This window comes from Cololabis saira, chromosome 19 (genome assembly GCF_033807715.1).
Source record: "Cololabis saira isolate AMF1-May2022 chromosome 19, fColSai1.1, whole genome shotgun sequence".
Taxonomy (NCBI): domain Eukaryota; kingdom Metazoa; phylum Chordata; class Actinopteri; order Beloniformes; family Belonidae; genus Cololabis; species Cololabis saira.
The window spans coordinates 16,609,818-16,623,986 of NC_084605.1; the positions used below are offsets into that span (position 1 = coordinate 16,609,818).

General features: G+C 47.7%; 1 protein-coding gene across 5 annotated transcripts in view; it reads right to left on the bottom strand.

Moving 5' to 3' along the window:
• Positions 1-229: 229 nt before the first annotated feature.
• LOC133418830 (rho GTPase-activating protein 44-like) overlaps positions 230-14,169 on the bottom strand; it is a 119,664-nt gene continuing 105,724 nt past the window's right edge. For 2 of the 5 annotated variants that reach the window (XM_061707692.1, XM_061707691.1), the window contains 3 exons: positions 9,874-9,989; positions 9,383-9,766; positions 230-436 (listed from right to left, as the gene is read on the bottom strand). In XM_061707692.1, the coding sequence (XP_061563676.1) occupies positions 279-436; positions 9,383-9,766; positions 9,874-9,989 (658 nt within the window). In that variant the 3' untranslated portion in view covers positions 230-278. Of the gene's footprint in view, positions 437-5,903; positions 5,955-9,382; positions 9,767-9,873; positions 9,990-10,746; positions 11,278-11,495; positions 11,553-12,652; positions 12,845-14,169 lie in introns of all 5 variants that reach the window. The other 3 variants (XM_061707689.1, XM_061707688.1, XM_061707690.1) reach the window with 3 other exon arrangements.

Genomic DNA, 14,169 nt, shown 5'->3' on the forward strand with positions numbered 1-14,169 from the left:
GGGGTCAGGGCCAGGGTCAGGGTGGGGGTCAGGGCCGGGGTTAGGGTGGGGGTCAGGGCCGGGGTTAGGGTGGGGGTCAGGGCTGGGGTTAGGGCTGGGGTTAGGGTGGGGGTCAGGGCCAGGGTCAGGGTGGGGGTCAGGGCCGGGGTTAGGGTGGGGGTCAGGGCCGGGGTTAGGGTGGGGGTCAGGGCTGGGGTTAGGGCTGGGGTTAGGGTGGGGTTCAGGGTCGGGGTTAGGGCCGGGGTCCGGGCTGCGGTCCACAGGGACTCGTGGTGGTGTCATAACACGGTGCTCTCGGACTCCTCCTCGGAGTCAGCCCTGCTGTTGATTGACTCACCAAGGGCCACTGAGTTCCTGAAGGGGGAGATGTGGGTCAAGTCAAAAATACTGTCCAGTTCCATGTTGATGATGGGGATGTCCAAATTGCAGAGTGAATCTGTCCAAGGAGAAAAAAGAGATAATAATGGGCACAAGTGCAGAAAAAATCTTGGTTAAAAAGATCAAATAAATGAAAATAAAGAATAGATGCAGAGTGAGACGGATCATTCAGGGTTTTACACACAGCACGAGGGCCATCACAGGTTCAAAGGATGGTCCAAAGTATAGGGGGGAAAGCATGAAAGGGGTGCATGATGTACAAAAAAATGGGAAATTAGCTCCTTCCAAAGCGTTAATCAGCGCCAATTTCTTCACATTTGCTCCTGAGGGTTGTTACGGGCAACAGTGACGTTGACTGTTCGACTGAGTTTAGCTGTGTTGAGTAGCAGCTCTGGTATCCAGTGGGATGTATAGCTATAGATGAGTACCAAAACCTCCTGACCATTCAGGCCTCGGCCCCGGGCTCCGGCCCCGGGCATCGGCCCCGGGCTCCGGCCCCAGGCTCCGGCCCCGGGCTCTGGCCCCGGGCTTCGGCCCCGGGCTTCGCCCCTTGTGACATCATGACGGTCACGTCACTAGTTTAGGAAGTTGGCGCAATTTTTTTATTCCAAATAAACATCTATCCATCCATCCATTTTCCACCGCTTATCCGTTCCCGGGTCGCGGGGGCAGCAGTCTCAACAGAGATGCCCAGACTTCCTTCACCGCCGACACTTCCTCCAGCTCTTCCGAGGGGAGTCCGAGGCGTTCCCAGGCCAGCACAGCGTGTCCTGGGTCTTCCCCGGGGTCTCCTCCCGGTGGGACATGACTGGAACACCTCCCTAGGGAGGCATCCGATACAGATGCCCAAGCCACCTCAGCTGACTCCTGTCAATGTAAAGGAGTAGCGGCTCGACTCCGAGCTCCTCCCGGGTGACCGAACTCCTCACCCTATCTCTAAGGGAGCGTCCAGCCACCCTGCGGAGGCAACTCATCTTGGCCGCTTGTATCCGCGATCTTGTCCTTTCAGTCACTACCCAAAGTTCATGACCATAGGTGAGGGTAGGTGCGTAGATTGACCGGTAAATCGAGAGCTTCGCCTTTCAGCTCAGCTCTTTCTTCACCACGACAGTCCGGTACATCGACCGCATAACTGCGGATGCTGCACCGATCTGTCTGTCAATCTCACGCTCCATCTTTCCCTCACTCGTGAACAAGACCCCGACATACTTGAACTCCTCCATCTGAGGCAGGACTTCTCCACCCACCCGGAGAAGGCACGCCACCCTCTCCCGGTGGAGAACCATGGCCTTGGTTTTGGAGGTGCTGATTCTCATCGCTGCTGCGTTGCACTCGGCTTCAAACCGCCCCAGCACATGCTGAAGGTCCCGGTCCGATGAAGCCAACAGGACAACGTCATCTGCAAAAAGCAGAGATGAAATCCTGTGGTTCCCGAACCAGATCCCCTCTGGCCAAGTCAACCAAGACAGCCCTACGACATCCAGAGACTTGAGGTACTCAGGGCGAATCTCATCCACCCCCGGTGCCACTGAGGAGCTTACGAACTACCTCAGTGACCTCGGCTTGGGTGATGGATGAGCACGTCCCCGAGTCCTCACTCTCTGCTTCCTCAATGGAAGGCATGTCAGTTGGATTGAGGAGATCCTCGAAGTATTCCTTCCACCGTCCTACGATGTCCCCAGTCGAGGTCAACAGTTCGCCACCTGCACCGTAAATGGTGTTGGCAGAGTACTGAGGTGCCGAACGGTTCGCCAGAATTTCTTCGAGCCCAACCGAAAGTCTTCCTTCATGGAGCTTTTGCCTCCAGGACTGCCCTAGCTACGGTTTTCTTGGCCTGCTAGTATCTACTGCACCAGGAGTCCCTCAGGCTAACATGGCCTGGTAAGACTCCTTCTTCATTCTGACGGCATCCCTTACTTCCGGTGTCCACCACCGGGTTCTAGGATTGCCGCCACGACAGGCAACGGAGACCTTGCATCCACAACGTCGAGCCGCCGCGCCGACAATGGAGGCAGAGAACATGGTCCACTCGGACTCAAAGTCCCCAGCCTCCCCCGGGATCTGAGCGAAGTTCTCTTAGAGATGAGAGGTGTAGACTTCCCTGGCAGAGGGCTCAGCCAGACGTTCCCAACAGACCCTAACAATACGTCTGGGTCTGCCCGGTCTGTCCAACTTCATCCTCCACCAGCACATCCAACTCACCACCAGGTGGTGATCAGTTGACAGCTCAGTCCCTCTCTTCACCCGAGTGTCCAAGACATACGGCTGAAGATCAGATGAAACGACAACAAAGTCGATCATGAGGTTTGTGAACCTCAGAAGCCAAATTGATAAAAACTGATGAAACTAAAAAGTCACCATCAGGAGGATTTGCCAGTACGACTGGAATTAATAGGAAATGTTGTCCGACACTATCAGACACTGGTCATGATAGCCTGATCCAAAAGTGAAGCAGTAAAGACACGGTAAACACCACAAGATCAGTGATAAACATCAACCTGGGTTTGGTTTAAACATATGCTGTGTAGGGAGTGACTTGGCAGGTCATGTGTTGGATTAGGAGGTGGGAGTATGCGGGTCGGGGGGGGGTGACTGGGGGGACGGCTGGGGAGGGGCAGCTGCAGCGGGGCAGCGGTGCTGGGACTGCTGAAGGCATCCGTCCAGGTGTGTCCAGCAGAAACGGCCGTGTAAGCCATGCATCAGCTTCAGCCGCCATGCAAACAACAGCAACATGATAGTCGTATTGTGTTCATTATGTCTTCAGTGTTGATAGCTTTGTGGTTTTCTTTTGTTCAGACAAGGATCAGAGGTCTTACCTTCAAACTTTTCTGACAGTTTCGGCAGAACCTCCGCCTTCTTCAGAGAGTGTCACGTGATGGAATGTGACACGTCTTATCAGCTGTTGTTACTATGAGGGCGTAACCAACCTGTCAGATTTGACAGGTCGGTCACGCCCCCCGCTGTCCTCCCGCCGCCTCAAAATACTGGTCCAGGTGTGTGAGAGCATGTACGCTCCCTCATCTCTGTTCATCGTGTATTGTCCATGTTTCCTGATCTCTATCACATTCCATCACGTGACACTCTCTGAAGAAGGCGGAAGGTAGTTTGAAGTTTGAAAGTAAGACCTCTGATCCTTGTCTGAACACAAGAAAACCACAAAGGTAACAGCAACATGAGCTAAAGGTGGCCTGACCCATATGTGGACACAGTGACAATAAAAGCATGTGAATCCTTTGGAATTTGCTGCTTTTCTGCATGATCTTGCTGTAAAATGTAATCCAATCTTTATCTATGTCACAATAACAGACATACTTAATGTGCTTTAGCTGATAACACACAGACAGCTATAACTCCTCACGTCATTGAACTCAGCCGTGTAGCATTCAGTGTCCTGTAGAAAAAAATTGAGGAATAGCTGGTGAAACTTCCTTCAGCACTTGTGGCTTCTGGTCAGGAGGAATGTTGCACCGATCCTCGGACACATCCGTGGGATACGCTGAGGTCCCTCCTGGCCTCTGCTGGTTCATACCGACACATGAATGTTCTTTTCCTGAGTCCGTTCTGTGATGGAGTTCCTCCCATACTTGGATTCATAGCTTGATGCATCCGCTGTGATATCCTAAACTGTGCCCTTTTTTCACCAAACATTGTTCTAAATATTCCTATCGACTACTTGTTTAATCAATCCACAAAATATTGTTCCAGTAGGAGTTGCAGACTGCTAAAATGCTATTTCCCTGTGGTGTTCTGCCTGATCGATGACTTCCAGCTCCCAGGTTCGTGAAGACTGATGTTCGCCAACTGCAGAGATGTGCTCAAGCCTCATGGAGGATTCCTTGGAGTCACCTTGGCTGGGCACCGACCTCCAGGAAGAGCACCCACAGTACTCATTTAATTCAATTTAAAGACATTTGGTCTATAAATGTGGTATGATGGATGACTTTGTAGTAGCTATAAACCACTCCCCCAACGTCTGAGTCCAGTTAGCCTTCATAAATGTTTGTGCTTTATCAGCGTAAGAACATTTAGTCTATTGTTGTGATTTAAATGGTGATCAGATCACATTTTATGGGAAAATAATGCAAATAAATAAATTCCAAAGCAGTCACATAGTTTTTGCCACCGTATATACATAATGAGAAGTTACAAGTGAAGCCGCCACAAAGCAGAAGACCAGATCCACAGGACCAGATCCACAGGACCAGATCTAGAGGACCAGATCCAGAAAACCAGATCCACAGGAACAGATCCAGAGGACCAGATCCAGAGGACCAGATCCAGAGGACCAGATCCAGAGGACCAGATCCAGAGGACCAGATCTAGAGGATCAGATCCAGAAAACCAGATCCACAGGACCAGATCCAGAGGACCAGATCCAGAGGACCAGATCCAGAGGACCAGATCCAGAGGACCAGATCTAGAGGATCAGATCCAGAGGACCAGATCCAGAGGACCAGATCTAGAGTAGGGATGGGCGGTATGGACTAAAAAATGTATCATGATAATTTCTGGCATTTATCCCGATAACGATAAAAATGACGATAAAAAAAATACCAATTCAACTCCACCTTTTCAACTATAAATCTATCTCGCTCTCAGATCCGCCATGTTTGTTACACAAAAACGTCATCAACGGGAATTTATCTTTCTTTCTTTCTTTCTTTCTTTCTTTCTTTCTTTCTTTCTTTCTTTCTTTCTTTCTTTCTTTCTTTCTTTCTTTCTTTCTTTCTTTCTTTCTTTCTTTCAGGCTCATTTCCTTCCTTCCTTCCTTCCTTCCTTCCTTCCTTCCTTCCTTCCTTCCTTCCTTCCTTCCTTCCTTCCTTCCTTCCTTCCTTCCTTCCTTCCTTCCTTCCTTCCTTCCTTCCTTCCTTCCTTCCTTCCTTCACGTACGTTGTGCGTGGATTTAACACAGAACCATAAATCAGCTTTACACAAAAACGTCATCAACGGGAATTTATCGTTTTTACCGCGAGATGAAAAATTCTTATCGTGAGGAATTTTTTTGACAGTTTATCGTCAACGGTAAAATATCGCCCATTCCTAATCTAGAGGACCAGATCCAGAGGACAAGTTCCAGAAGACCAGTTCACGAAGACCAGATCCAGAGGACCAAATCCAGAGGACCAAATCCAGAGGACCAGATCCAGAAGACCAGATCCAGAAAACCAGATCCAGAAAACCAGATCCAGAGGACCAGATCCAGAGGACCAGATCCAGAAAACCAGATCCAGAGGACCAGATCCAGAGGACCAGATCCAGAAAACCAGATCCAGAGGACCAGATCCAGAAAACCAGATCCAGAGGACCAGATCCAGAGGACCAGATCCAGAGGACCAGATCCAGAGGACCAGATCCAGAGGACCAGATCCAGAAAACCAGATCCAGAGCCTGCATCTACCGGCAGCTCCACCGCATCGAGGGGGGGCTGGTGGCGCGGGGGGCTTCGTGTTGAGCTGAGATGGCAGGGGGGGGTGGAGGAATGGGGGACGGAGAGGCGGGTCTTCAGGACAGGAACTGCTGCTTACCCTAAAAGTCCCTCTCACACCTAGAATGAATGAAGCTCTCGCCTCATACGGCTGTAAGCAAGACAGTGAGAGCAGTTGACAAGAAGAGGAAGATTAGGATAATACACACGAGAACTTCCTGTTCACACTGAGACAAATAAATAAACATGTTATAAGTTCAACAACCACCAGCGTCAAATAAATAGTGCAGATTAGTATGACGCTGAGGTGAAGAGTATTTCCTCAACGACAGAAACAGAGGGATGAACTTCATTAAACTGCCTGCAGAGGTAGATCTTGGCCATAATATTCTTTAACTGTTAGAATAGATCCGGATCATTTTCTTTACAACTGGAAGACACGTCTAGAGAGACCTTGGTAAGGGAGGTGCTTTCCTTCCTGTTATATATTTATTTATTTTGGTGCAAATTAAAGCTGAAATGATAAAATAAAAAGACCAAAATCAGAAAAGGTGGGATGAAACAAAACACATGAGAACTGTTGCAGTGTTTCTCAATCTTAAACCTTTGTTTCATGGCTTAAAATATGAACCCAAAATATTGAATATCTACGGAGCCCCTAAAGGGACACGGATTTTTTTTTTTTTTATAATGAGTTTTTTTTTTTAATAATGAGTTTTACGCGCGCGCGTAAAACCTTTAAGTGAGCACGTAAAGTTGTTTACTTGCAAGCAAAGTGGTAATGTCCTTATAATGGAGTCCCAGGTTAAAATATAGCTAGGCTAAATCCTGTAATGTCATTTCCATTCATAAACAGAGCAGGGCGCAACTGGATGGTCTCCTGTTCCAGCAATACTCCATGTACTTGTTTTTACGCGCTCACGTAGAACAACTTTTAGGCGCTCACTTATAAGTTTTGCGAGAGCGCGTGAAACTTTTTAGTGAGTGCATAAACGTTTTACGTGCTCACGTAAACAACTTTACGTGCTCACTTAAAGGTTTTACGCGCGCGCATAAAGGTTTCAAGCGCGCGCGTAAAACTCATTATATATTAAAAAAAAATCCATGTCCCTTTAGGGGCTCCGTAAATATCTTTCTAATCAACTTCATTTCATTTTTGTAACGTGCCGCATCCATTCCTTTTAAATTTGAAGCAACACAGTGAAGGTTTTACTAATTTGTAATGTTGCTGTTCCTTCGCTCAAGGCTTGAGAGGCGATCTGGCATCGAGGAGGTGGGGACGTGTGTTTCCATGTGGTTCCTGTGTTACTTTGTTCCAGTCTTCCTGGAAATGCAAACCAGATCTTTCCACGGTCGCCTGTTGCTTACTCAGGTTGGGGGATCGACAAACCGTTTTGGCCCAACCTGTCAGTTTTTCTAAGGAGGCAGTTTTTCATTTATTTATCTAATTGGCTTTGTAATAGTTGGACTAGTTTAGAATGAGTTTCATTGTACTCCCAAAGAGCCTTGAGATGGTTTTTGTCGTGATTTGGTGCCATTTAAATAAAGCTGCCTCAGAACTGATGGAAAACCAGTCCTGGACCTGTACCTCCGTCGTCACCAGCCATGACTTTGTAATGTGCACGGAAAGTGGCTTCACATTGTCTTGTTTAGAAAAATCATGGACAGCGCTGAAAAAATGCTTGAAACATTTCATGAAGTGGAGATCATCTGCCTAACCTGCCACAGCAGCTGCTGACCACCTTCTACTCTGCCATCATACAGTCTGTTCCCTGCACTTTGTTGGAATTATTGTAGTAAGTTATCATGCTCGCTATTAACAGAACTTATGATAATTTGCTTACGCCTGTGACACACTGATAAAACAATGCTGTGTTAAGTGATTAAAAAGTGCTGCACAATAAGTTTCCTAATTGTCAGCATAAAGCAGACATCTGCAGAGAAGAGGAAACTTCTTGTTGCTAAACAAGAACAATCTATACCTGTCCACTGACTGCGACCACTCCCTTTCCCCCTCCCTTTAGGGGCGCAGTCAGCTCTGTAAACTAGGGTACACCCAGAGTGAATAAAAGCAAGGAAGCAGCAGAGACAAATCAGAGTATGTTGGAGATCTTACAAATCTCGACTGATTCTGATTCTGATTCTAACGTTACTGCTCAAAGCCGTTCATGACGGCTGCTTTTGTACCAAATAATCATTACAGTCCCCTGGGGACATCCACCCGTTTGTTTTAACCTCCTCACCTGCATTAAATCAGCACAAAGGAACTTTGACACTATTAGCTCGCCCGCCTGCCCTTCAGGCTCAGATATTAAGCTGCTTTTATAACACTATCTTGAATCACTGCTGTTTGGTCTCGTACTTGGTTCGTCTTCCCTTCCGTCATTACTGCCCCGAGTCCCTTCACTGCCTCTACCAGGACGTCCACTGCAGCTTTGAGAACTACATTCATTGATGTTTACATGTGATCACTGCTGTACGCAATATCCCACCTCAGAGAGGCAACATACTCTCTCAGAAGAAACCGGTACTTATCATAAAATAATTGGACCCTGTATTTGACTCTCTCTGAAGTGCAAAAATGTACATAGTAACAAATATATTTTGACATGAAATGAAGTTGACAAGAAAAGCATGGGTCCAAAGTCTCCAAAGACATGGAAAAGCAGAAGTAAAAGTAAGAATCAATGTTTCAAAACACAGTGATTCATATTTATTTGTTTCTGATTTGGTGTTGTTGAAATATTTCTGGCGCGGCGTGTTCCTGCCTGTTTGTGGTTTCTTCAAGCATCTGTCTTGTACGACAGGTATGACAACATTGGCATATACAGTACAGACCAAAAGTTTGGACACACGTTCTCATTCAAACAAATGGGGAAGTGTGTCCAAACTTTTGGTCTGTATAAGTCAAAATCATATCAAATGATGTAAAAATTTGACATCATTTCTCTTCAAAAAAGTAGTAATTAATGGGATCAGACTAGGGTTGCCACCCGTCCCGTAAAATACAGAATTGTCCTTTATTTGAGAAAAAAATGTTGCATCCCGTATTGAACTAATACGGGACGCGATTTGTCCCGTATTTTCATTAACTTTTACACCATATTCTAGTTGAATTATTGAAATAAATTAACTTTTACACCAAATTCTAGTTGAATTATTGAAATAAATTAACTTTTACACCAAATTCTAGTTGAATTATTGAAATAAGTTAACTTTTACACCATATTCTAGTTGAATTATTGAAATAAGTTAACTTTTACACCATATTCTAGTTGAATTATTGAAATAAATCAACTTTTACACCATATTCTTCACCTGTAGGCTATATTACATCTTGGCTGATGTGGACATACATAGAATAGGAGGCTATTTCAGTTGCTAGTATGGTTGGCTGTCATGCAAGTTCAATGCTAAATGCTAAATGTTCAATGCTGCGCTGCTGAAATCGGGGCGTCCCTTATTTCTATTTCTGAAAGGTGGCAACCCTAGATCAGACAAACATGGCATTTTAAAGCTGATACTCTTTCTAAAATCAAATAAAGCTATAGTATTATGAGTAGCAGTTTTGATCTTTACCCGTGGACATGCTCTCCCCAGGAGACAGACCGTCCAGGAGACCTGACGAATGCTCCAGAGGCTGAGGGCTGGTGCCGGGCGTGCTGGGGGGCTGAGGGGGGGGCAGGCTGGGTCTCTGCCTGGGCGGCTTAGGGGTTGGTCTGGGCTTGGTGAGCGTGCCGGCCAGCGACGGCGGAGACGACAGAGATGGAGTGGTTGCCATCTGGATCTGACCCGGGGAGCCAATGGTGGCGTAGCCCTGCGGATAGCTGAAGCTGTAAGGGGAGGGGGTGCTGGGAGGGGTGGGCGACAGGCTGACGGGAGACGGCTGGCCCGTGGACTGGTCGCACATGGCTCCCATCGGACAGTACGGGACTTTAGGCGGGATTGGGGCCAATTTCTTTGCTGCGGGGAGACCAGCAACTAAATTCAGACATTTCTGTCATATAACAGAGAAGCAGATGGCAGTGAAGCTGCACATTAACGATGTGAGCGTGCTCCCGGTGCGTTACCTCTCCTCAAACTGTGCGGGCTGTGTTCAGAGTGCTGCGTCTGTCCACTAGAGGTCCCCACTCCCTGGAAACCCTTCTGGCCGATCACTGGAGACAACTCCTTGTTCTTCAGGGTGCTGAGGAAAGAGGGAATGGAAAAATAAACATGCACATCTGTTGCATCGTGCACCTTTCAAGAAGAAACAATCCTCTTTCCGGAGATCTGTTGACATTAAAAAAAAAAATTCAAAACAGAAGAGCACCCATAGTTCAATGTCAAACTGTGGGTGACCACTACGGCGGAGGGGTGAAGCAGAAGCTTACTCTTACACCAGATGTGAGCGAAGCCTGAAGATCAAAAAATAGCCCGTTACATTCGAACAGACAGTCGCAGTCGCTGCTTCACGTCAACCCACTTTAACCATCAGCAGATGAGCCACAGATGGATGATTGAAGCATCTGGGACTTAAAGCTGAGGCGGAGCGATGTGAATGAGCATCTCTGCAGGCAGCACCCCCCCCCACTGACGACCTGGTCTATTAACACCCTCTTTTGTGACTGCATTCATTCAAACCGTTGAAGCTCTATTGTCGCCTGGCAACTGTCTCCTGAAGATCCTGGAAACATGCTAAGTTATAGAGTCTCCAGACATGGCTATTAAATTGGAGATGTGATAATGGAGCTTAAGGAATATTGATGTTCATGACTGATGGCTGCAAAAGCAAAACTGAAGCAGACAGAGAATGCCGTGGAGCAGGTGGAAGCATCTTAATCACATCCACCCCCCCCTCTCCTCATATCATCACTCTCTCATTCTTCTTTGTCCCTTCCAGGCCTCTTGCCAAACGTGTGTAAGTAGTGGAACGAGCGGGTGGTACAGGGGTCTGTATTTACCTCTTCGGCTTGGCTCCTTTCTCCCAGCTACAGGCACAGGCTGCCCACGGAGGGGGAGCGGAAAGAGGGGTGTTGGGTGTTTTGGGGGAGCCCAGGAACAGATCGTGACGGGTCAGAATGAGCGGGGGCTTAATATAGAGGGTGGAACCGTTTGTCTCGGGTGGGGGCGCATGCGGAGCGTCGGACAGGGAAGCCTGCTTGGCCAGGTGCAGGGAGTTGGGTTTGGGGTTAGAGTTGACGTCAAGCTGCTGAGGAGACGGGCACAGGGACGGGGGGAGTGGGGGGGGGCTGTAGGCAGAGAGGCGTGGAGGAGGGGAGGGGCCAGGGGGCACGGATTCGGGGGTGGGAGCGATGGGACGGACACTTGGAGGTGCACGGGCGTAGAAAGGGTGGTGAGAGAGCGAGTTGGAAGAGCAAGAGGAGGAGGAAGAGGAGGAAGAAGAAGATGGATATGGGGGGGGGGGTCTCTCCTCCTCAGGGGAGGGATAGGCGTAACAGGACTCCGACCAGGTGGAGGATGCATCATCTGAGCTGCAATGATAAAGATGTCAGTGTTTCATGGGGAAGAGAGCTGGATGCAAAGAGAACTGGGATGTACTGTCAGTGAGGTCATGTTAGGTCCAATAAGAGGGAGAGAAATGCTAATAATTAGGACTGCTGGGGGGGGGGGGATTCCAGGGGGAACAAGACAGATAAGAAAGAACAGATGAAAGTCTCATAGAAATGAATAAAACAGAAAGTCAAGTCACCTCATCCATTGCAGGGCCTTTCGACAATGGACTGTTAAGTTGCTAAAGATGCTTGGACTGATGGCAAGAACAAAAGAAATATGTCATCCATGCACATGCAGCAATGCTTGGCTACACATGTGGGGGGGTGAACACAGCCTGAAAACCACGTGGAAACTTTACTTGTGCCATATAAGTTATATCACCACTCAATCAGAACAACTCCACACATGACTCTAAAAACGGGAAGAAAATGCTTAAAACAAAACACTTAAACAGCAGTGACATGCAGTGCGTTTACATGGGAAGTTTAATTCCTCTTTAATTCAGAATTAAAATTAAATCAGATTCAAAATGAGTAAAAATTACCATCTAAAACACCTAATTCCGAATGAAAATGGCCATTCCGAATTAAACTTAATTCCGAAGTAAGTGGCTGGTTTATTCCAATTTTAAATCCAAATAAAATATTCCCGCGATCATGTATACACTCATTCCGCTTTAAATTAATTCCGATCTTTCTGCGCTGCTCGTTCTCTTGCTCGTCTGTCGCCATGGCGCTTACTGTATATTCTGCGCTGGGCTTGTTTTCCAAACAAAGTTTCAAGATGGCAGCACGCAGTAAACGGTGGTCAAGAGCAGAGAAGATTTATTTAATGAATAGCTTGGAGGACCTGGAAATAATTAAAAGAACAGATGGCAGGAAACATAAAAATTGTGAGCTTTTCAAAGTTGTAGCGGCTAAGTTTGTTTTTCTTCCGGTAGACGTAATTTCCAGTCCGCCCCCTATCCAATCAGAACCTTCCCAACCCCCAGAACTTAAGCGGAATTGGATAAAGCCGATCAAACGTGTTTTCCATGTAAACCTCAATTCGGAATTACTATTTCCATGTAAAATCAAAGGAAAATAGTTTAATTCAGAATTATTTAATTCGGAATAATTAATTCAGAATTAAAAAACATGTAACCGTGGCCATGGTTCACCTGAGGAGGGGGGGGGGGGGGGTCACGCGGAGGTGGAAGCATGGAGGACAGGCAAGAAAACTGGGGAGAAAAGGAGCAGTGCTGATGCCAGCTGGGGGACGCGGCAGCAGCGGGGGGGTGTGTGACTGTGCACGCATGTGTGTGTCTGTGTGTGGGGGGGGGTAATAAAGCAGGGCGGGGCACAACACCCTTACCTGGCTCGGTCGCTGCTAGTGGGAGGGGGGGTGGGGGAGGGGTAGGCATAGGATTCCCCAGGCTGCTCGGGGGGGAGGGCGTCAGCGGGCGGGGTGGGGGGGTGCACGCTCGGGGGCGTGGAGGAGCTTTTACGCGAAGATGACGAGCCCCTGCGCGACACCCAAGACGTGTCCATCACCCTGACACCCATGCTGCAGTGGGACAGAGATGCACATCCGGTCAATCATGAGGGGGGGGTCAGGTCACAATGCCTGGGGGGGGGGTTGCTGCTGGGATCAGCCCTCCTCTTGATCTTCAGTATCTGAAGGGCCTGACCCAGACCACCACGCAGGGCCGTACGTTCACAGGCCAGTGTGTAAATACAGCATGTAGACGTCTCAGGGGGATTTAACCATTTTATAGAGGGAATGCGCATGATGTCACAGATGCAACTTCACAGCGGGTTACGCCCACTGAGTGGCAGAAAGACTGAGTGGCAGAAAGACTGAGTGGCAGAAAGACTGAGTGGCAGCGTAAACTTTCAGTTTGAGCACTGGAAAACATCTAAAATGGGAAAGAGCTGTTGTGCGATCGACTGTACTCATAGATTTAGCAAGAAATCTGAGTTATCGTTTTACAGACTGCCGAAAAATAAGCTTAAGAGAGACAAATGGATCGCTGCAATTCACAGAAACAACTGGATTCCAGGCACCGAAACGTGGATTTGCGGTTCCCATTTTGTATCAGGTAATGTTGGATTTTTGGGAAGCTAACGTTAAATGGTCAAATCATAAAGTTCGGTGTCCTCATCACTTTAATTTCACCAACAAATCCTGCCTTGACGTAGGACCAAGTGTCAAGACTTTTGTATGCCTTCAAGCTTTGCTTCGTGTATTTCCCCGGCATAGAAATTAAGTACATATAAATATCAGGAAACTCGATTCGTGGACAAATATTAATGTCCATGAACCACTGGTTCTTCGGGTAACTGTACGGGTCACTGTCAAGTCCAACTGCCTTTAATTTAAGCTGATAATCGGCTGTTATCCCGTCCTTCCCTCAGTTTCCCCTACTAGTTGCAGCTGTTTTTGCCACTCAGTGCGAGTAAGGGGGCGTGGTCCAGTGGGGAAGTGACGTCACTGCAGACCCTCTATATCTATTATATTCTTCTATAACCTGGATGATAACTACAGATGAATGTGGTGCAACAGTGAATGCTGTAACAACAGAACTAAAGGAGTCTGGGGAAATAAGGCGCTGAGTAAAACAACTTTTCCCAGATTAGACGGAGATGAGTTGTGTCCTTCAGAGGACGTGAACGAAGCCTTCAGAAAGTTCCTGTTGACAGCACCCGCGCTGGCCCCGGCGCCTAGGAAGGCAGATACAGGCAGGTTTGAGACTTTTTCAGCTGGTGCTTGATTCATCTCAGCCTGAGGAAGGAGCACACTTCACCAGCCGTGTCCAGGATCAACCATGGCTTCGTTTCTTCAGATGAGCCAGCGGGTCAGTAAATAACTGCCATGGCTTATTGAAACTG